This window comes from Quercus lobata, chromosome 3 (genome assembly GCF_001633185.2).
Source record: "Quercus lobata isolate SW786 chromosome 3, ValleyOak3.0 Primary Assembly, whole genome shotgun sequence".
NCBI classification, from domain to species: Eukaryota; Viridiplantae; Streptophyta; class Magnoliopsida; order Fagales; family Fagaceae; genus Quercus; species Quercus lobata.
Window position 1 is genome coordinate 33,419,890 of NC_044906.1, and position 22,559 is coordinate 33,442,448.

Consider the following 22,559-nt stretch of genomic DNA (forward strand, 5'->3'; position numbering starts at 1 on the left):
ATAAATGTGAGAGGAGGGAGTACCTAAGTAATTTTCAGATATATATAGGGTAAATTACATATTTGGTCCCTATCATTTATAACATATTTCAATTTGATCTCTAATCTTTCAATTGTGTTAGTTTGATCCCTAACAATTTAGTGTTATATCAATTTAGTCACAGTTGTTACATCTTGAATGAAAATTAATGACATAGCAAACGGTTAAAAAAAAATTTAGTGTATTGTCACATTAACAAAAGCTAATTTTTTATTTTTGCCTTAGATGTGTCATCAAATTTCATTCAAAAAATAATAGTAAGGACTAAATAAACATGGTACTGAAAGGTTAATGATTAAATTGACACAATTAAAAAGTTAAAGACTAAATTAAAATATGGTGTATAGGATAGAGACCAAATATATACTTTACTCATTTATATATATATATATATATATATATACACACCGATTAAGCTACAAAACTATCGAGATATCATGTATAAGTTAACTTTTCTTTTCTTTTTATTGTATGGATATATAGGTAAGAATATAGTGAAACATCCTACCAAATAATATATATTTTTTTTGAGAAGGTCCTACCAAATATAGAGAATATGAAACTTGGAATACGATATGAATTGAGGAGAAATATGATACATACAGCTCAACACTAACAAAGGTACCATCTCTAGATACGTGTCAGTAATAACCGAATCTCCGACACACCTAACAGAAGCATCTCCACCGCTGATCTAAACGGTCCAGAAGCCTCCATCCCAGGCGCCCCACCTTATTTAAACTCACACTGCAACGAAAAACTCTCAGTCTCTCAGAAGAATGAAACACTCTCGCGCACAAAAAAAACCCAAATCTTAAACCAGTTTTAAAGTGGTTTTATTAGGTGTTTTTTTTTTGTCCGAGCACCCTTCTTCTTCTTCTTCGCTTTAATCCTCTGCTTCTCAGGTTTTTACAGTGTCGATTCTCCTCCGTCCGATTCGATCTTGACTGATCGACATGATCTCGGTGCGCACCGATCGCGACGAGCAGTTTAAGGTGAAGGCCGAGCCCTCCTCGCTCAGCCTCGCCCCCTACAAGCCTCATGATTCTCACGAAGGTTCTTTTTTTTTTTTTTTTTTTTTTTAAATTTTTTATTTATTTTAAATTTGCATTTTTATATTATACATTTAAAAAATAAGAATAATTTCACTGCTTGAAGAAACTGATCCCTCTACTTGTTTATTTTTATTTTTTTAAATTCAAAATTTGTGGTACTTGATCGCACACATATTTGGGCAGTACACACAGTGGGTATTATGATTATAGAACTGCTTTTAATATTTGGTTCATTGCAAAATGTTAATCTTGATGACCCAAAAAAATAAAAAATAAGAATTATTTCTAGTGACTTATATAATTTTGTATCTGAATGCTTTTGGGCTGTGGACCCCACTTTTGGGCTGGGGCTACTGTTCCATCAATAAGAAAGAGGGGATTTTTATTTTTATTTTTTATTTATTATTTATGTAGGAGTAGAGTTGATTGTTGTATTTGAGAAATGGCTGATTGATAAGCTGTTTGGATTGGGATTTATAATTTTGCTTGCAATAAATTAATAATAAATCTGGTGACATCCTATTTTACACCCAATTTCACAGCATGCTGAAGTGGTCGACTGTGAGTGGTGGACATTGTCTGCCCACTACCATATACATGGACCCGGCACTTTTTGCCCACCACTCACGGTCGATCACTACAGCGGATTGTGAAATTGGTTGTGATCGTAGTTTTGTTTATAAATTAATGACAATTTTTCACAACTGTTGTGGTCTGTTTTGATTGGTAGATAAAAAGACTGGTGGCCCATGTGAAAATGATGTAGCTTGAATCAAAACCTGCCATATTAGCAAGTTGTGAAAGTTTTTGTGTCCTAAGATTGCTGATAATTTTGATAAAGCATTTGGTTGTGGCTAATGGATGCAATTATTTCGATTGTGTAGTTGTTGATGAGGACTCGCACTTTTTGCGTGCTCATCGTTTGTACAATGGTGGAAACTATAAGCAGGCACTAGAGCTTTGCTCTAGTGTTTATGAGAGGAATCCATTGCGCACCGATAATCTTCTACTCTTGGGTGCAATCTATTATCAGGTAATGTGGTTGTTGAAGCGGTTGATACCATGTTGTGTATGTCTTTAGTGACTGGCTAATATTTAGGCATATGTTTCTATTCTCTTTGTTGCAGTTGCATGATTATGATATGTGTATTGCAAAGAACGAGGAAGCTCTTCGAATTGAGCCGCATTTTGCCGAGTGTTATGGTAACATGGCAAATGCATGGAAGGTGGATAATTGCTCCTATGTTGAAGCTGATTTGTTGATGTAAATATCTTTTGCTGTTGTAATAAATTCAAGTACTCATAGAGGGTTTTCTTTTCCTTCCTACGGATGCAGGAAAAGGGCAATTTTGAAGTTGCAATTCGTTACTATTTGATTGCCATTGAGGTTTGTGTACACTCTGTCAACCCATTTTCTTATTTGGACATTATACTTCTCCTCAATATGACCTTGAAGTTTACATTCTTGTATTTTATTTATTTATTTTGGTATGTACTAAACGTTTTGTGCTGGTTTTGTTATTTCTTGATTGATTTCCGAAATGCATGCCTGAATTCCTGCATTAGGACTTTCTTAGTATATGTTTACCACATGTTTATTCAATTGTTGTGTAGTTTCCTATTTGGAATGTATGCATAGAGCCTGGAAGTCACCTTTAGGCTTGCTATGTGTTTCATGTCATATTACCATCTCATCATTTTTGTCATTTAAGTGAGAAAAATCTTCCCCCCTCCCCCTAAACTAGGAAGCAGCAATATGGATATGGGTTACGTATGCTACATGATATGGACATGATGATACATCAATTCTTGAAAATTTAGTATATGATGTGGTGTTCATAATTTAATTAATTGATCTATAAAGAAATATTTGGAATTCATATTATTGCTAATTTTTTGTTTAAAAGATAAAAAAACATATGTTGGAAGGCATACAATATATCGAAATAATAAAATTAATTTAGAAGCTATTAGTTTCATAAAATGAGTAAGCGTAAGGGGAGAGGATAAAAAAAGAAAAAAAGATAAAGAACTATTGGCCTATTGCCAATGAGCTCATAATGTAATTGACACACTTTTGAGGATGTGGGGTGCACATCATCTCAATTGCAAGCATGCTTTATTAGTTCTCTTTACGAGTGGTCTTTTATATTGGGTCTTAGTAACTCTGTTCCATCCTTTTTTTTTTTTTTTGATCGGTAAATAAAAACTTCACTGAATTTTTTTTTTTTTTTAAATGGTTACAACAAAGAAAGCAGTTACCCAGGTACACAGGGAGTGTACAATGGGAAACAAGGCATTATACAAAACTACATAAATCTAAAAAGTCAAACAAAGAAGATATAGAAAGACCACTCAACACAGTTATCCACTTAAACAAAGATAAGATGAAGATGCCCAACTCAATGATAGACCACTCCTCCCCTTCAAAAATCCAATTGTTCTGCTCCCTCCATATAGTCCATGCAATACAATGAGGGATAGCCCCCCAGATAGAATATGCAGTATGACACCAAACGCCTCCATGCCAACAACCCAACAATTCAACGAACCAATTAGGCATAACCCAGGATACTCCAAACAAGCTGAATACGAACGTCCATAAGTTATAGGCATAAGAACAATGGAGTAGGTGACAAACTGATTCACCATCACTCTTACACATACAACACTTGTTGAAAATACTAATATTCCTCCTCTTCATATTATCCAGTGTGAGAATCTTTCTGTTAGCAGCTTTCCAAGTGGAAAAAAAGCGACCTTCAAAGGAGCTTTCACCTTCTAGATACTTTTTCAACGAAATAAATTGCTAGCACTACCTGTTCCATCCTTCATAGAGTTGCTTTATATGTAGATATTTTTTCAATTGTAATTCTTTAGGCTATTTCATGTATTTTTCCACAAAAACTTCTTTGTGAGTTATGTGGGTAAGGAAAGCTGCCTCCATTTTGGTGGTTGGTTGTTTAAAAAACATTGGTGAGAAAATAAATTCTCTTTCATTCATTCTTTTAGTCAAACATAGCCTAAATGTGGAGAGAGGAGACTATTATGTCAAAACTGAGGATTCTATCCTCCCAAAAGAACTGCACTAGTGTATGTCTTTTGAAAGGTGATTGCTATTGTGTTACTTGATGTCAGGATAGTGTTCTCATGGCCATGAGAACACTACAATTTGCAATTATTCTTCACTGTCTCTTATCAACAGGTTATTGTGTTGTAGATGGTTATTTTATGCATCATTCCCTAGTGTTAATTCCTTGAGTTTCTAGATACTTGCATTTGACTGTGATTTCCCATCATGTGAAAGTCTTGTATTTGTAATTTTTTTTTTCAATGAAATTTCTTTTAATTATCCGAAAAAAGGTTCACAAGCATACTTCAAGAAATATGATATGCCTCATAAAGAAAGAGCTCTATGTGATTTTTCAATTTGTCATATTATAGTGGAAGGGGAAACATTTCTATGCTGACCTTTGTCTAGAGGAGCATGCATAAGCTGACCATCTAGCTCCTTCTCCCCCCCCCCCCCCCCAAAAAAAAAACCAATTAGAAATAGCCCTAACTTATCTCTGTGTCACAACAGTTTTGAATTAGTAAGTTAACCCAAATTTTTTACATATCTTATAGCCTGTAAAAGTAATGATTTTAATGCATTAATTTGGTTATAGAAAATGTAAGATGATTCTTTAGTAAATTATCTTGCTCTCTTCCTCTTCTAAATGTATGGTGCTAAGATTTCAGTTCTTTTTAAGAAAGTCTTGATATAGACTATGCATTTTCTATAACTAGTTCTAATCTGATCTTTTATATAATGCACATCTTTATATATCTTGCTCCTATTTCTGTACTGTCCTTGTCTTGTATGTTGGCATCCAGTTTTGGTGGTTAATTGATTTCTATTTGTGCTTACCTGTCTGCAGCTGCGACCTAATTTCTGTGATGCTTGGTCGAACTTGGGTAGTGCGTATATGCTAAAAGGAAGACTAAATGAGGCGGCACAATGTTGTCGCCAAGCACTTGCACTTAACCCTCTCCTAGTAATTTTTTATCTTGTTTTGTTTTCACCCCCCTATAAATTTGAGCCCCTCTTTAGTTTTTGAAATATCAATTACCAATATTTTTATCATGCCTTGCCTTTTCAGCAACCAAATGGGGCATGACATTCTGGTTTTGGTGAAATTTGGATATTAACCTCAATGTGCCATTTGGCATGCAGGTAGATGCTCATAGCAATCTTGGGAATATAATGAAAGCACAGGGATTGGTGCAAGAAGTAAGTCTGAAAAATGAAATGTAAATGCAGTGTTTTGTTTTAGATCCTACTATACTTGCTATAAAAACCTATGTTCAAGATCCTACCATCTCTTTATACAAAACCACCTGCCACCCATATAAGGGGAAAGTGCACCTCTTTATGGCTTGTCCCTGATTAATACGAGAAAAGAAGTTTAGATTTTTGAGCTATGGGCTTTTGTACTTTGCAGCATCAGTCTAGGTTATGTCTTCTTCAACTGCCGTGCTATATTAGATGAGATAAAGAATTTAGGATATTGATGAACTATCTGTTTTTTATGGTGACACTGGAAGTGATTCATCAACTTACTCAGTTTGAGTTGATGCACACCTGGCCCAAACTTTCCTCGTCTTCCCTATGTGTTGTCTAAGTACTAATGGTTTCTTCTGTAGTCTCCTGGAAGGACTTCTTCCATATTTAGATTTTTATACTGTCTCTCCTTTCTCCAGTAAAGTTACTGATGGAAATAATTCATGTATCGAACTGTATTGGAATTCACAGTTCAATACAGACATCAAGTTGTCATCTACAGGCCAGGGCTCAGATGATGGTTGGTCTTGTTGTAACTTCCATCTCCAAGACTGCAAATTGTCAGAATCTAACATTTTGTGCAGGCATACAGCTGCTACCTTGAGGCTCTGCAAATACAGCCAACATTTGCTATTGCGTGGTCAAATCTTGCTGCTCTTTTTATGGAGTCTGGAGATCTTAACAGGGCCCTTCAATATTATAAGGTATGCTTGATCTTGTTTCTGATTAGCATTGATATCTTTGCTTTGACTTGGAGTATGACATTAGTTGTCTACCTAAAACGTGTGATGCTGTGAGCATTAAAACCAAATTCATTTAAGATTTACAGGGAGCATTAGAACCAACTTCATTTAAGATTTTGGTTTTAATGCTCCCTGCATCAATGTGCCACCGCCTTGTTTTGTTTTTGCTCATCAGTTCTCTTAGGAGAAGATCCATACAAATGAGTTGGATAATTTTGAGAATATATATGTGTGTGTATATATATATATATATATATAATTTTTTCCTCCTAACATTTCCTCCTTTTCTTTGGTTATAATTGAATTTCAGGAAGCTGTGAAACACAAACCGACCTTTCCAGATGCCTATCTAAACCTTGGGAATGTGTATAAGGTAAGCTGTGATGTCTTCTGCCAGTAAGGTTGGGTAGCTGCAAATGCCTGCACTGGTATTGGAGAAAAACAAGATTTTTTTTTGCCGTTTACAGGCTTTAGGAATGCCTCAAGAGGCAATTGTGTGTTATCAGCGTGCTCTTCAGACTCGACCTAATTTTGCAGTGGCTCTTGGTGAGTTCTTTTGTATTATGTAGTTGTATAGTTGTATTCTTGCATTTGTAAATTATTCTCATTACTTGACCAACAGATTGTGTTATGATGGTGGTGTCATGTAGATGTTTTTTTTTTTTTCTGCCTCTAGTTTTGTTACATATGAGACTTCATAGTTGCATCCATCCCTTTCTTATATCCCCATGTCTGGTTGTCATATTAGGTCTTGGATGTTGCTTGGTGCTCTGATAAGCATACATTAATGTGTGATAATATGTTTTTGTATTCTGATAAATGAACAGCCTGCCTCCTTCCCTCCTCTATCCCTGTGCTGTTTATTTATTTTGTGTTTTAGTGAAATAGCTGGAGCAGATAATAAATTGTGTCATATGATGCAGGTAATTTGGCAAGTATTTATTATGAGCAAGGCCAACTGGATTTGGCAATCCTCCATTATAAGCAAGCGATTTCATGTGATCAAAGATTTTTGGAGGCTTATAATAATTTGGTTGGTTCTCATTTATGTCAAATTTTTAATGTGGACTCTGAATTTTTTCACAACTTTTGTTAAAATTTTGTTAACTATCATTCAATTTATTTAACTCTTGAAGGGTAATGCTCTGAAGGACATTGGTAGAGTGGATGAAGCAATCCTATGCTACAATGTATGCTCGTATCTCCTGTTGCCTTCTGGGTTTTATCATGAACAGTTTTTTTTTTTTGGTTGTTGTTGTGTGTGTGTGTTGTTGCCATTTTCACTCAATTTTTTTATCGCTTTGTTTAGCAATGCCTTGGATTACAGTCAAACCATCCAGAAGCACTTACCAACCTTGGGAATATTTATATGGAGTGGTATGTGATACTAATCTCTTCACAAATGTTTGTATTAGTGTCAATAAATTGGGTTCCTGGTAATGTATAAATGAAGGAAAAAACTTAGGTGCAATACCTTAGGTGCCGTATCTTAAGTTCCCCTCTTAAGATTCAGTCATGTGGCTACTTAATTAAAAAATATACTTTCATTTCATGAGAAAAAATCTGCATGGTAGAATCTTAAAAGGGGAACTTAAGGAACAACACCTAAGTAGTGTACCTAAGTCTTGCTCATAAACGAATACCATAACAACTGATTTTAGGATTTTATGGCGATCAACACTAAGGTTTTCTCAATAGTCATTTTTTAATATGCAGGAACATGGTGGCTGCTGCTGCTACGTATTACAAGGCAACGTTGAATGCAACAACTGGATTGTCGGCCCCTCTTAACAATCTTGCCATAATATATAAGCAACAGGTAGTTATGGCCAGAGTATGAAGCTTGATATGTAATTCTTGCAGTGCTACAGAAATGAATTTCTTCCCTTTTTCTTGTTATTTCTAATGAGAAACTTCATTAGACAAACCATAGAAAAGAGATTTAATCTTGCATGGATATATATAGGAATCATACAAGAGAAACACATAACCATCAAAGACTCAAGTTAATAACATTAAGAACAGAAATAAAATGCAAACTGATTAGGATGGATAATATATGGTAGATTTGAAGTAGGTAAATGCTTATTGCTTAACCTAAGGTTCTGATAGAGCCCAGTTTGAGTAAATATATGGGGTGGAATGAGGTTAAATTGTATAGACTATTCCCATATGTGTTTGTGGAGACATGATTGTCGATACGATAGACTGCTTTGCATTGACTAGGGTACCAAATTATATCTGCAAACTCATGTTGATTGCCACAACTAGCCACTTGATCTCCCAAGTCTGAATCATTTTTTGTCAAGTAGGAGATGGATCTCTTGAAGATGGTTTGTAGTTTTAGAGTGACCTGTAAAGTGAGGGCATAAATTACTCAGCTAAGGGTGAATGCCCCTGTATTACCTAGAAACTGATTCTGGCAGGTGGGGTCAGTTGCCTATAGGTTTTCCTAGCTAGAAGAGAGTTTATAGGGCTCTTCTTAGAAAGGTTCCCTATGTTGTAATTAAAAAAAAAAAAAAAAAAAAAAAAAAAGAAAAAAAAAAAAGAAAAGAAAAATCTAAGATGAATAGAAAGCCAAGTGAGAAGCTATTAGAGGAATGGGGATATCTGCACTACAGTCCATCTTGTCACTCTGCTGAATTTCTTTTCCTTTCTGCAATTCCAACTTGTTTATCATGTGTGTTCAATTGCAGGGAAATTGTGCAGATGCTATATCTTGCTACAATGAGGTTCTCCGCATTGATCCAATGGCAGCTGATGCACTTGTCAATAGGGGAAACACTTACAAGGAGATTGGTAGAGTAAATGAAGCAATACAAGACTATGTGCATGCAGTCTCAATCCGACCAACTATGGCTGAGGCCCATGCAAATTTGGCTTCGGCATATAAAGACAGGTGTAGTTCCTCTGTTTTTTACTCTGTTCTCTACTTATGCATTTTCAGTATCCCAAATAGCATTGCCAATACCACTTTGAGAATCTCAATGGAGATTTCAGCATATGGGATTGGCAGTGAGTAGTAGGTTTACTTAGTTATGTGGGGCTTGGTGGATACTTCCAATATAAAGTTCTGACCTTCTTGGAGGCTTACCTCCTTGACATTTAGTTGTTCAATTAATTTTTTCCCAAATGGTGGTGACGTGGTGTTACTAAAAACTTACATTCAATACATAGGAAAAGGTATTACACCGTTTGGGTTTATTTTCTTCCTTTGCTGTATCAGTTACTTGGCTCTTACATTTTTTTCTTTTAAAGATCTTTCAGTATTGTCACAGAGACATTGTAACCTGAACAATGAGCATCACAATGTTGTTTACTTGAGTTTGTGAAGGCCTTATCTTTTTTCTTCAAACCCATATATATTTTTAAATACCTAAAGTTTATTAATAAGTTTCTCTTTAGATACATACGATAGCATGAAGTAGTTTCCGAGGAGTTCATATATGACTGAAGAGATAACATTCCTGAAGGACAGTTTCACTCTTGTGCAGAGTTTCATCCTTGTTTGTTCTTTTAACGAACCATTAGATATGCACTACCAGCTATTAATTATATGATAAACCCAGTCAAAATTTAATGCCTTTTTGGTTGGGAAAAGCAAGAATGGTGATACTCAGTTGCACTGACTGTGAAATTGAATCAGTGCAGTTGTGATGTGACACTAATTATTTGATTTATATATGATGCAGTGGACATGTAGAGGCTGCTATAAAGAGCTATAGGCAAGCATTGCTCCTCCGACCTGACTTTCCTGAAGCTACTTGTAACCTTCTTCATTCATTACAGGTATTATCAAAATTGATAATCATGTTGCATGGTTGTTGTGATGACTTTTGTTTAGATTGCATAGAGTAACTGCTGAAAGAAAATTAAATGGTTTGTATAAATGCGCTTAATCCCCTTGGGATGTTGCTTATGCTGGGGACAGTTGCAACTTGCAACTTTATTATTTGGTTGGAGAAATTGGTTTGGGAAACATGGGTCATATGTTTGGAACTTGGTGCCGGCTTGGTTGATGTGGATTGTGTGGAAGGAATTGGTTTGGGGTTTACACATTGTCTTCCATTTTAGAGTTCCAAGATTGTCTTAGATCTTCCACTTGACATTTTTGTATTTTTTATGCTACTTTGTGTTCATCATTGGGAACATAAGGTACTCTTCATTATCAATTAATTTTGCATAACTAAGCAAAAAATAAAAGAGAGTTTTATATATGAAATAATACATGATCAAACTGTTAAAACAGTCATTTCAAGCTTTGGAAGTTGCTTGGATGGTTTAATAATAGTTCTAAAAATATATTAACTTCACCTTTTGTTTTTCTCACCAGGTGTAACTTGAACCCCAATCCTATATATATATATATATATATATATATATATAGCCTTTTGAAACATTATAATTTGAACATGTGCACATGCATGTTTTCTTGGTTGATCGATGATTTGTTATCACTCTTAGTGATTAAAGGCTAATATGGTCTTACTGTTTGTTGGACTTACTGAAATGGTGTTTGTTTCTTCTATTCTTTCATGTTATTGGCAATAGTTTGGTGTTTTATGGTCACAGATTTGCCTTCATGAGTTCGTGTTCCAATGTTTCATACATATTATTATGCCATATGAAAGTGTTGTGTGTGTTACATTGACTAGATGTAAAAGATGCTCCAGTTCTTCAAACAGAAATATGTTTCCTGCTTTCATTGTGATTTTTTGTGCCATGTTGGCTTATGAAAGCCAACCTAATCAATAAATTTGCCCAGGTTTAATTATAATCATATATTTGTAATGCCAAAACTAAGGTAATTTTATTTTATTGGTTCCAGTGCGTCTGCAGTTGGGAGGATCGTGATAGAATGTTTGCTGAAGTTGAAGGGATTATTAGGAGGCAGATCAATGTCCGAACCAATCTGTCCTGTGTACTTTTTGTTTTTTATGGATTTTATTGTCTTTAGTTAATTTAGTTGATCAGAGTTAATGATTCAATGACATTCTCTTTTCAGATGTCTGTTCTTCCTAGTGTGCAGCCTTTTCATGCAATAGCATATCCCATTGACCCACTGCTTGCACTTGAAATTAGGTATCACCAGTATCATCCCAATGTTGTTGTTAACAGGAATGGACTCAAGAATTTCATTCATTTATTCATTATTATTTTGTATTCCCTCTTCCAGCCGTAAATATGCAGCGCACTGCTCCTTAATTGCATCTCGGTTTGCACTTCCTCCTTTCAACCATCCAGCCCTAAATCGTATTAAGCGTGATGGTGGAAATGAGAGACTAAGGGTTGGGTATGTTTTAAGATGTTTGTGTGCACAGCCGTGTGCAAATTCCATGTGTCATACATCTTTTCTTATCAGAATCTTTATTGGTGTCCAGATACGTGAGCAGTGACTTTGGTAATCACCCTCTGTCACACCTAATGGGATCTGTATTTGGCATGCACAACAGAAAAAATGTTGAGGTTTGTATATTTTTTTATTTCTCATTATGTAATGCTGTCTGGGTTTTCTTTTTTTCATACCTTGCAGCAACTAACAAGTCCTTCATAGGTGTTTTGTTATGCCTTGAGTCCAAATGATGGTACTGAGTGGAGACAGCGTACTCAGTCTGAAACTGAGCACTTTGTCGATGTCTCAGCCATGACATCGGATATGATTGCCAAGATGATAAACGAGGATAAGATTCATGTCCTTGTCAACCTTAATGGTTATACCAAGGTATATTTTAAATTATCTTCTGAAGCATTCAATTTTTTTCCCTCCAGATGTAGCCAAAAAAAAGTGGTTAACCTTAATGGCTGGTTGTAGCAACCAAGAGAAAAAAAAAAAAAAAAAAAAAGTTCCAAAGGATTTTGTGGGAAACAGATGGAAAAGTGAAATAGACCTAGGAATTAGTGCTTAGGTAAACTGAAATCAGCACCAAGCAAGCAAAGTTTTCTTATTCATCAATCATAAACTATCCCATTGGAGTCAGCGTCAAGTGGGAATAGAAAACCTACGAATCATCTCATAGGTAACCTGGAATCAGCACCAAGTGATCATAGTGATCATAGGTGTTTTTTTTTTTCATCGATCATAAGCTGTCCCCATTGGATTACAATTATGCACTTGTATAGACTACTAAGACCCAACCCTAACATTAAGTTACTTGAATTACAAAAATAAAGCTGCGAAATTAAAATAAAACACTAATAGCCCAATCAGCTAATGAGATTTAAAATAAATTTCAATGGACCAATAGTAAAAATACAATTTGACCTCTAAAGTTAAATAAAATTTCCTTTTTGCTACTTGTATCTTATTATTTTCTCTTATTATTTATTTATTTATCCTTATTTGAGGCTTCATGGGAATATCAATCAAGATAGGTCACAATAGTCTATATATATGGGAAATTCCACATTCATTTTATTTTCCTTAAGAAAAGTGACATAGATGAGGTTTAAATTTATGCCTGGTCTCAAGTAGATGTTTCTGCTTTTATGTCATTTTGCAATCCTGCTTGTATTGATGATCAAATTATACTCTCTTTCCCTAGTAGGAAAAACTAAAAATCATCTTTAAGTTTGAAATTCTGGCTTTAAAATACCGTGATGGTTGTCACTATGCAGGGAGCCAGAAATGAAATATTTGCTATGCAGCCTGCACCTATTCAAGTTTCATACATGGGGTTCCCTGGGACCACAGGGGCGACTTACATAGATTACTTGATCACTGATGAGGTGGGAAATGGTCCACAATCTCATTATTAGATAATTTACTTAGTCTTTTCTATGTTACATGTCTGATATGCTGTCTCTTTGCTTTCAGTTTGTTTCTCCTCTATGTTTCTCGCATATTTATTCTGAAAAGCTTGTCCATCTTCCTCATTGCTACTTTGTAAATGACTATAAACAGGTCAGTCTCTCTGAGATTACAATATAGCAAACTTTCTATTATGTTCTTTGCTTTGTAGTATATTTTACCTGTGCAGTGATGCAAGGAACCTGAGTCTCTTTTTTTCATTGATTGTTTTGTGCTCAGAAAAATCAGGATGTGCTGGATTCAAACTGCCCGCACAAGCGATCAGATTACGGTCTGCCTGAAAATAAATTTATATTTGCATGCTTCAATCAGTTGTATAAAATGGATCCTGAAATCGTAAACACTTGGTAATATCAGGAAAAACCTTTTAGTTCATGTTTCAGTGTGTAGTTGTTTGCAGTTTGGTGTCTAACTATTCTTTTTTTTTTTTCCTTCCCCTTCCTCTAGGTGCAATATCCTAAAACGTGTACCCAACAGTGCACTTTGGCTTCTCAGGTTCCCAGCTGCAGGCGAAATGAAATTTCGCAAATGTATGTGGTACCTGAATTTTATTTTCACATGCTTCTTGCATACTGCTGCGCTTCTGTAATTTATATCCTGCTACACAAATTTAGCACACCCCTTATCACTCTTTAATCTCATTTGTCCCTATCTCTATGAAGTACATCTGGTGTGTTCTGTTGAATGTCATCTGTTGGGGGCCCTTACTAATGACTGATGACTTTATTCAGATGCTGTTGCACAGGGGGTGCAACCAGACCAAATTATTTTCACAGATGTTGCTATGAAAAGTGAACATATAAGACGAAGTGGTTTAGCTGATTTATTTCTAGACACGTAATGTTATTCCCTTCTTTATTCCTTTTGATTCTGTTCTTAAAAGTTAAATTAGTTTTGTTTCTTTGTTCCTTGAATAATTTGAAGTTAAATTTCTGTTTAGGCCTTTATGCAATGCGCATACCACTGGTACTGATATCCTGTGGGCTGGTTTGCCAATGGTGACCTTGCCTCATGAGAAAATGGCTACTAGGGTTGCTGGGTCACTTTGCCTTGCCACTGGACTTGGGGAGGAGATGATTGTCAGCAGGTATGCATTAAATTATATTTACATAGCACATAGACATCATGTATTAGGTGGGCAAAATCTATATTAAACACTTCACAATTGAGGTGGAATGTTTCAAAAGTCTTGTTGGAATGCCATGATGGTTAAAACTCCCCTACTTCATTTTAAAAAGTTATGTGGACATGACGTGGTTGATACTTGATAGTGTTGTGTCATTGAGCATCTCGGTTAACACTCCCCTGCTTCATTTTCAATGTTGAGAGTTAGGTGGAAGAATGCTGTGGTCAATAGTAATAAGTAAAATTTAGTCTTCCAGATTCCTTGTTATTTATTCTTCAATATATGACAAGCTAAAGTTGCATATGATTGATTCACCTTAGTGCTTGGTAAAATTCTGTCCCCTTGCTGTCCTGGTTAGTTGGTTGGCAGTTTGATCCCTTGCACTTAGTGTATTATTGGCCATTTGTCTTGGTCACTTTCTGATCTGCTTGCTTGTTTGAATTTTCTATATACTGAGCTTCTTTTAAAAAGTAAGTTATGCATGGCAATTATCTTTCTTCTGATGTATGTGTCATGTGGTACAGCATGAAGGAGTATGAGGAGAAGGCGGTATCTTTGGCATTGAATCCTCTAAAGCTTCAGGCCCTTACTGACAAGCTCAAGGCAGTGCGAATGACTTGCCCACTTTTTGACACTATACGCTGGGTACACTTAAATAATTCAGTTTTAAATTATTTGTTTGTTGCCTATATACATGGATTCTTAATAATGTGTTCTTAAAACTATTTTAGGTGAGGAATCTAGAAAGGGCGTATTTCAAAATGTGGAACTTGCATTGCTCAGGCCAGCGTCCTCAGCATTTCAAAGTCACTGAAAATGATAGGGAATTCCCTTATGATAGGTAGGAACAGGTTGAGAGATGGGATTGTAGATAGAAACCAGAGAACACCAGAAGTTATGGGATTTATGTTTTATACAAATGATCCCATTGTGATGGGTTTTCAGGCAATGGAAAGTAGGTAATTGCTTAATACCACTATGCTCTCTTTCTACAAATTTCATTTTTAGTTTGGAGCCAAGCAAATGAATGAGGAAAGAGGTGGAACAAGCCTTATGTTTTTTCCAATTAAAAAAGAAAAATAGTAGATGAAGGCCAGAGAGAGAGAGAGAGTTAAAATTTTTCCAAGAGCCAAGTACCTCACTATTTGTTGAGTACTTAATTATTTGTGGAGAGTATAGTAATGGTATGTTACATTCCCCTTTCCAAACCTTGTATTTGGGATTACTATCATTTTCTTGCTAGTCTGTTCTGTCTCTGCATCCGTCAAGTATTAATTATTATTCAAACCAAAATAATATTGCCATTTCTCCGAAGAAGGTAGGTTTTTTCATTGTCAGAACTTAAGGTTTTAATTTTGTAAACTTATTAAATGGAGAAACCTAAGTTCAGTCCAAGTCGTAGGGCTGTAATGTTTTGTTGTGTTTAATTTACGAGAAAAGGGAAAAAGCAATGGTAACTTGCAAAGCTAAGATACCTTTATCATAAGTAGAAACTTTAGGGAGAAAATCTGCCTAGTGACATTAATGTGGTGGATGCATCTCAACAAAATGCTGATATATCCGCCACATTAATGCCTAAACTTTCATGTGCGGAGTAAAATGAGGCGATTCATTGTTTGTTTAAAGCCAATATCATTTCAACAAGACATTAGATAAGAAATGAGAAACTATTGACATCCAAATTTATCCCTTTGTATAAATAATTAGTATATTCTTTCTAACTAGGAAATTTTCTTAAGCAAGAAAATTTAGGGAACAAAAGAAATGGATTTAAGGCTAGAAAGGTAATTGAAGGGGCTGACTCATTTGCTTTTAGTTGATGTAATATTGGCCAAATAAGGTAAGGTGAATCCCAGAATTTTCATACAAAAATATTTAGGTAGAACAAGCTTGAAAATGATTTATCGAGTTCGACCAAAAAAAAAAAAAAAAACTTAACTATCTGATCAAAGCAAATGTTAAACTAGTACTATTTAGGTATTTAAAACTCGTTTAAACTAGTACTATGCACTGGGCCAACAATAGAGCCATAATTGAGAATGATACCATGAAATTATGAAAATTTTATTAGTAAAACGCTGGCCACCCATATATGTGAGTTGGGGTTTTTAAAACTAAGAGCTTCAATTGGAAGGGTCACAGGAATGAAAAATCCAAGAAACGAGCCTAAACTCGAGAAAACAAGAAAACTTAGAAACATGTACATGTAATTTCCTAAAATCGATCATTTTGGGTATAAGAGGTATAAGAGCATTTACCATGCTCATGTAAAAAATTCTATCTATTTTAGCATAAAAATTTATTTTACAATTTTTTTTTTTTTTACATTGCATATCAAATTATCTATTTTATAATACATTTTATTAAAATAATTGTTTATCTTCCATCACAGACAACAATCACCATCTACTCTATTCATTCGTTACCAAGATATGTAAAGAAAAAAAAATAAAATGTAAAATTAATAATGATAGTATAAATTTACATAGTTATTGGAGTAACCATGTATTTTTACATAGCTTTATGCACTGATATAGATGAATTTTGGACTTAGTTGGCTAAAATGTAATACCTTTTCTAGTGTGTGTGTGTGTGTGTGTGTGTGTGCGCGCACGCGCGCATGTACACGCATGTATATGTGTGTGGTGGCTCCAGGAAATTTTGTTTGGGTGATCACTGAAAAACTTAAATTATATAAAATTTAATAATAATAAAATAACTTGAATATATCAACATCACAAAATATGAATGCAAATACATAAAGATTTATAATTTCATTTTGAGTTTTCATATTTTGAATTCGTTACATAATAGTTTTATTATCAATACTATAAGTTACATCTCTTCTATATACATTACTAAGCAATCATTCATCCAATATTGTGCTTGTAGCATTACTCGATTAAGATTAAAATTCAACTCAAATTTAATTTTTATTGTTGCATTATTTTTGTTGTATGCATATCATTACGAATTTTTCTTAATACTTTAATTTTGTTTGTGAAACAAGTGCTACTCTATTAAGAATTCAATGTATAAAAGATGTAAATATATTGCCTCACTCCCAATGACTTCAATAGTCTAATTTTTTTTCTTTAATAATTACTACCGCACTCCAACACATGCCCCACTCAAGAGACAATTAGACAATAAATCAATTATATACATACTAAGAGCACTTGCATAGCTTAATGCAAAATAGTATAAAAGATGTTTTTTTTTTTTTTTTTTTTTTTTTTTTTTTAACATTTAACCCTAAAATTCACCTACATCATATTAGCCAAATTTGTGTAAAATAAAAAAAATTAAAAATTAAACAAAGCTAAATTATTACTATTGCTATGTAAATTGATAAAGAAATGTAATTGGGTAAAATAAAAAGGATGTGTTCTTATGTTAAAATAGACAAAAACTTTTGCACAAGTTGATGCGAATATTACAATAGTTCAACAAGTAATATAACATTTGTAAGTGCTCAAAAAATAAAGGCACAAGCCCACTTAGATCAATGGTACCTTGCCTTTTAATTAGGCCAAAACAACAAAATTTGTATAGAGAGTGAGAAGTTTAACCAAGTGCAATTCTATCCTATGTCTAAGTCAAAAGCCAAAGAGCCTAAAATATCAGGTGAACGTAATTTAGACAACAATTGGGAGTAGCAACCTCCTCGGGTAAGTCCGAGCACCAGTTTCTTTTATGTAATTGTAATCCAAGTTTTACACTCAATGTGCTACACTATTCTCTTTCTTGTTCTAGTAGTATTTGAAAAATGTTCATTCCCTTTTTTAAGTGGGTTCCTTTCCTTTTATAGCCATTTTCTATGCATCTTGGCCCTCCACTTGTACGTTTCTAGGCATTCTCCAAGGATACTTGTCCCATCAAGGCTCTTATGAAGGTGGTAGAAGGAGAAACTAGTTCTAAAATCATTGTTTAGAGGTCATTTTCACATTAATGCAACTAATAGGGTTGGTGGGGGGCATTGAATGCGGAGGTGGAAGGTATATCCTCCAGGAATTTTCCTCCCACCATCCTAATCCATGTTGCCATATCCTCTCCTTGGGCCCTTTATTAGTTGTCCTAATTCCCTCTTTCTCCTCGGGTAAGTGGAGCTCTCGGGACTTACTTACCTTCCTAACCCTAGACTACGAAGATTGTCCCTCAATTTAGACTCTTTATTCCTCGGATCCCACACACATATAATTTAAAATTTAGGCTTTAAAGTCTTCTACATGATGTCCAAGGTCTAGTAGAAAGAGTGAAGTCAATAACTTGTTTCATCACTTTATTCTAATAGTGGTCTACCATCTATTGAAATTTCAAACTCTAATAACTTCATTCATGTGGGGGGAGGGCAAAACAATAGCAAGAGAGAAAAATAACACAGAGAAGATAGAACTGAAAAATACAAAGCACAGGAACTAAGCAAGAAGACGTTGATGAAGGACTGAAGAAGAAGTTGACTAAATATTCGTCTAAAGGTTAAGGTGGTCAATTTTATTTATTTATTTTTATTTTTATTTCGTTTTTCAGGGTGGTCACTTTTTTTCTTTGAGGTATACAAATTATACAAATTTTAAATATATTATTTAGTTGAAATTGAAATTTTTTTACTGAAAATATTATAAATAAAACTATTGCATATTGTATATATTTGATTTAAAAATGACAGTTTCATCAAACTAGAAAGAAATTAGTTACTATTTGGCTGATTCTCCTTTTTCAAGACAACTAAGGATCCTTAAAAAAAGATTAAGTGTTTGTTTGGCAAAAATTATTTTAGCCAACTTATTTTACCATTCAGTTTATTTTTGCTACTATTTATGGGTTCTACTACACTTTTTGGTACTATTTATGGGTCTTATTATACTATTTCAGCTAACTTTTATCTTTATCTATAGTACTTTTAACAAAAAGTTTTCAGTTTTACCAAAATAAGCGGATCCTAAACAGACCTTGAATATAAGGTAATTCAAGGTACCTACTTTGTTTTTTTTTTTTTTTTTTTTTAAATAATTATAAAAGCCAAACAATTTTGTTAATTAGCAACGTTTCCAAACTATTTAGGAAAGTAACAACTCGAGTCTGTTAGACTTGATTTCATTGTAGCAAATCAAGTCTCAAATACTCGATTTCCATGAGGTGCATGGCTGAGGTGGATTAAGAAAATCGACGTGGAACTCGAGTTCCCTCCAAAACCTCACTAAACACTAATGGATCAACCCAGAAAACACAAACCACGAACCCACAACAGTTTTTGCTTTGATTGAGATCGTGATTCAATAGTTTTTGCTCCGATTGAGAAAACACGAAGCCATGAAATGGATTTAGATGGTCCAAAAAAAAAATGAACCACGAACCCATAATAGTTTTTGCTTTGATTGATAAAACACGAACCCACGAAATGGATTTAGATGAAGAAGGAAGAACTGAAAACACAAACCCACAATAGAAAATATTCCTCTGGTGCTGAGATCGTCAAACCCATGGTGCTCTGGTGCCGAAATCATGATTTTTGGGTTTGGATTTTTGCGCTGATTGAGATCGTGATTTGGGTTTGGGATTTTTAGAAATGGATTTAGATGAAGAAGGAAGAACTGTCTTGGGCTTTTGGGGACTTGGAAGAAGGGAGTGGGATGGCAGATGGAGAAAAGAAAAAAGAAAAAGAGAGAGAAAAAGAACAAAGGAAGAAGATGGTGAACAGGAAATTGAGTCTTAAATACTTGAGTTCCACATGGATCTTATAATCCACCTTAGCTTTGTCAGTACACAGAAATCGAGTCTCTTAAACTCGATTTGCTATAGGAAATCGAGTTTAAAAGACTCGAGTTGCTAGTTACCTAAATAGTTTGAAAACATTACTAACTAACAAAATTGTTTCACTTTTATAGTTATTTAAAACACACACACACACACACACACACACACAAAACAAAACAAAACAAACCTACCTACTTTGCACTCGATTTGCTAATATACTTACATGTAATTATAATTACAGGGTACGAAATCTTACCCTATGTTATTCTTCATTCTATTAAACTATCAAACATGTGTAAGTGGTAGGAATGGGGTCCCTCAAAAAACAAAAAGTGGTAGGAATGGGTGGCATGTGAAGTGTGATTTCATGGTATACTATGGAAATCCCTTCTTCTAGAATAATAAGGATGACAAGTGATTTTTTTTTTCTTTTTCAATAGAATTCTTAAATTAGTGCGCATTTGGTTTAGCTTTTTCCTAGAATTTACTTAGTTTATGTCTAATATTTTTAAAGTCTCACTTCTTTGTTTGACACAATTGTACTTTTTTTTCCCATTTTTAATAAATAAGAAAATTAACAAATAAGAGCATTCACAATGGTGAGGGTAAAATTTTTAACATTTAACATCTCAAAAACTCACTTTACCTATTTTAACACACTATTTTATAACCCACTCTACATCAATTCTCTTATTTTTTACATCTAAGCCAAACATTGTTCAATTTTTTACTAATTTCCTTCTCACTTCCTCTTTGCCACAAAAACCCAACAAACCCACCCATACAATCGGCCACAAAACCCAACACCATCAGCCACTGCCACCACTACCACTAGGCACAAAACGACATTAAACCCAACAACCCACAATTGGCCGCAAAACCCATCATCACCACACCCACAACTAGCCACAAAACTCATCACCACCAAACCCATAACCAGCCACAAAACCCATCATAACCACACCCATAACTAGCCACAAAACCCATCACCATCACAAAAGAGAGAATGAAGAGAGAAAAAAAGATTTGAGTCTTTGGAGAAGAGGAGAGGAGGAGAAGAGAGGGGAAAAAAAAAAAGATAGAAGAAAGAGAGAGAAACAATTGGAGTTGTAAAGAGAAAGAAATAGAAGAAAGAGAGGGAATTAGATTTTTTTTTTTTTTAATAACTTTGTAACTATAGTAAGCTGTCATTTTTTTTGTAGTTTTTCATAGCTTGAGTGTTAAAATTTTTAACTTTAGCTCCATCAATGTAGCATGCATTTTGTTGTTTGTGCTACTAAAAATAGCTTTTTAGCAATTTAAAAGCATTGTTGTGAATGATCTAAGTCAATCCAAAAGCACATCTCTTACTTTTTTATGTTAACATGCATTTTTATCTAATTTAAATACCTAGTTTTATTGCATTTTCAAATTCATAATGTAATTTATGAATCGTTATGCAATACTACTCTCACATGCATGTATGATCCATACATTTAGACCTAGGGGTGTCTAGACCCGATCAGAGACCGACAAACCAACGAAATTGCCCTATGCCAATCCATAGCTTGCCCGATTCGAAGCTCCAATTGGTCAGCCATAGGTCTCTGCTGCCAAGAACCAACACTAGTGGGCTGAGTGACGGGTTTCCTTCTTTAAAACATGAGCTACCTAACCTGACCAATGATATAGGACCTCCGACTAGATTTAGGAAGATCAAGTTCAAATCTGGCAATATTTCGACCATATCTGGTAGTTCATGACCAAATCCAGCGAGATCCAGTCAAATCCGCTTCAATTTTAGTGACTTTTTGTAGAATCCAATGACCTCCAGCAAAATCCTACGACCTCCACCACTAATTGAACCAACTAACATTCATCTAAGCTTGAAACTAACTTGACCCATTAATGTTGAAAATTGGTTGAGGGTCTCTTTGTCTTTGACAGGGTTACTGTATTGTTACTAGCTATTACTGTTGTTGTTACTAGCTATTGTTACTGTTATTAGATATTGTTGAATGCAATTTACAGGTTAATAGGAGTTAGTTAGTACAATTGTTGGTTATTGCCAACTGTATAAGAATTAGTTACAAGGGTTAGTTAGGTTGGGACATCTTGTCTAAAGAGGTAGCAGCCATTGTATAAGGAACTCAGGCAATAAGAATACTCTTTCAATTCATTGTATAACTCTCTCTCTCTCAAGAGGTCCTAACTGTCCTCTAATTTAGCTTCAAGGTTTTGTTCAACAGAACCTTAGCGGCCTTCCACCCAATGTGAGTAAGTCGGGTCCAAATTGAGTCCAAAATTGAACCGACTCGACCTAACCCGTGAAAATACCTATTTGGACCTAATATTCATGTATAAGTTATGTTGCAAATACTCATTAGTCGATACACAAAGAAACCTTGAACATGGACCAAAGTTCCAAAGCAAAATGCTAGAGTTAATTGTGATAATAAGTCATTAAACTACGGAGAAGAAAAAGTAAAACCTTGTTAATAATGCATTGCTAAAAATTCTAAGATGCCTTCTAATTTTTTACCATTGAAAGTGTTGATAACTGACCAATTTGTAGGAAACAAAAGAAAAAGAAGAATAGTAAACTAGTAAACTGAGCTTATATTTTGTTTTCAAAAAAAGTAGGAATCTTCAACCAATGGACGGGGTTGGATCAAAACTAGAGTTTTTTGAACCTATTAATATTATATTTTGAAATCACTTACCAATT

General features: G+C 34.5%; 1 protein-coding gene across 2 annotated transcripts; it reads left to right on the forward strand.

Moving 5' to 3' along the window:
* Positions 1 to 795: 795 nt before the first annotated feature.
* Positions 796 to 15,337, forward strand: LOC115981522 (probable UDP-N-acetylglucosamine--peptide N-acetylglucosaminyltransferase SEC). Of its 2 annotated transcripts, XM_031103721.1 has the most exons (28): positions 796 to 1,095; positions 1,979 to 2,127; positions 2,222 to 2,320; positions 2,431 to 2,481; positions 5,015 to 5,131; positions 5,311 to 5,367; positions 6,003 to 6,122; positions 6,472 to 6,534; positions 6,629 to 6,707; positions 7,085 to 7,194; positions 7,298 to 7,351; positions 7,471 to 7,538; positions 7,878 to 7,980; positions 8,858 to 9,060; positions 9,854 to 9,950; positions 10,990 to 11,061; positions 11,167 to 11,243; positions 11,338 to 11,454; positions 11,543 to 11,627; positions 11,716 to 11,883; positions 12,777 to 12,887; positions 12,976 to 13,062; positions 13,189 to 13,316; positions 13,417 to 13,499; positions 13,701 to 13,806; positions 13,910 to 14,056; positions 14,620 to 14,740; positions 14,827 to 15,337. In XM_031103721.1, the coding sequence occupies exons 1-28, from the start codon at positions 996 to 998 to the stop codon at positions 14,938 to 14,940; spliced, it is 2,886 nt and encodes a 961-aa protein (XP_030959581.1). In that variant the 5' UTR covers positions 796 to 995; the 3' UTR covers positions 14,941 to 15,337. The 2 variants fall into 2 exon arrangements, with proteins under 2 accessions (XP_030959581.1, XP_030959582.1); XM_031103722.1 differs by lacking the exons at positions 796 to 1,095; positions 1,979 to 2,127; positions 2,222 to 2,320; ... (1 more) ...; positions 5,015 to 5,131; positions 5,311 to 5,367 and adding an exon at positions 5,905 to 5,938 and having other exon boundaries at positions 14,827 to 15,071.
* Positions 15,338 to 22,559: the final 7,222 nt, after the last annotated feature.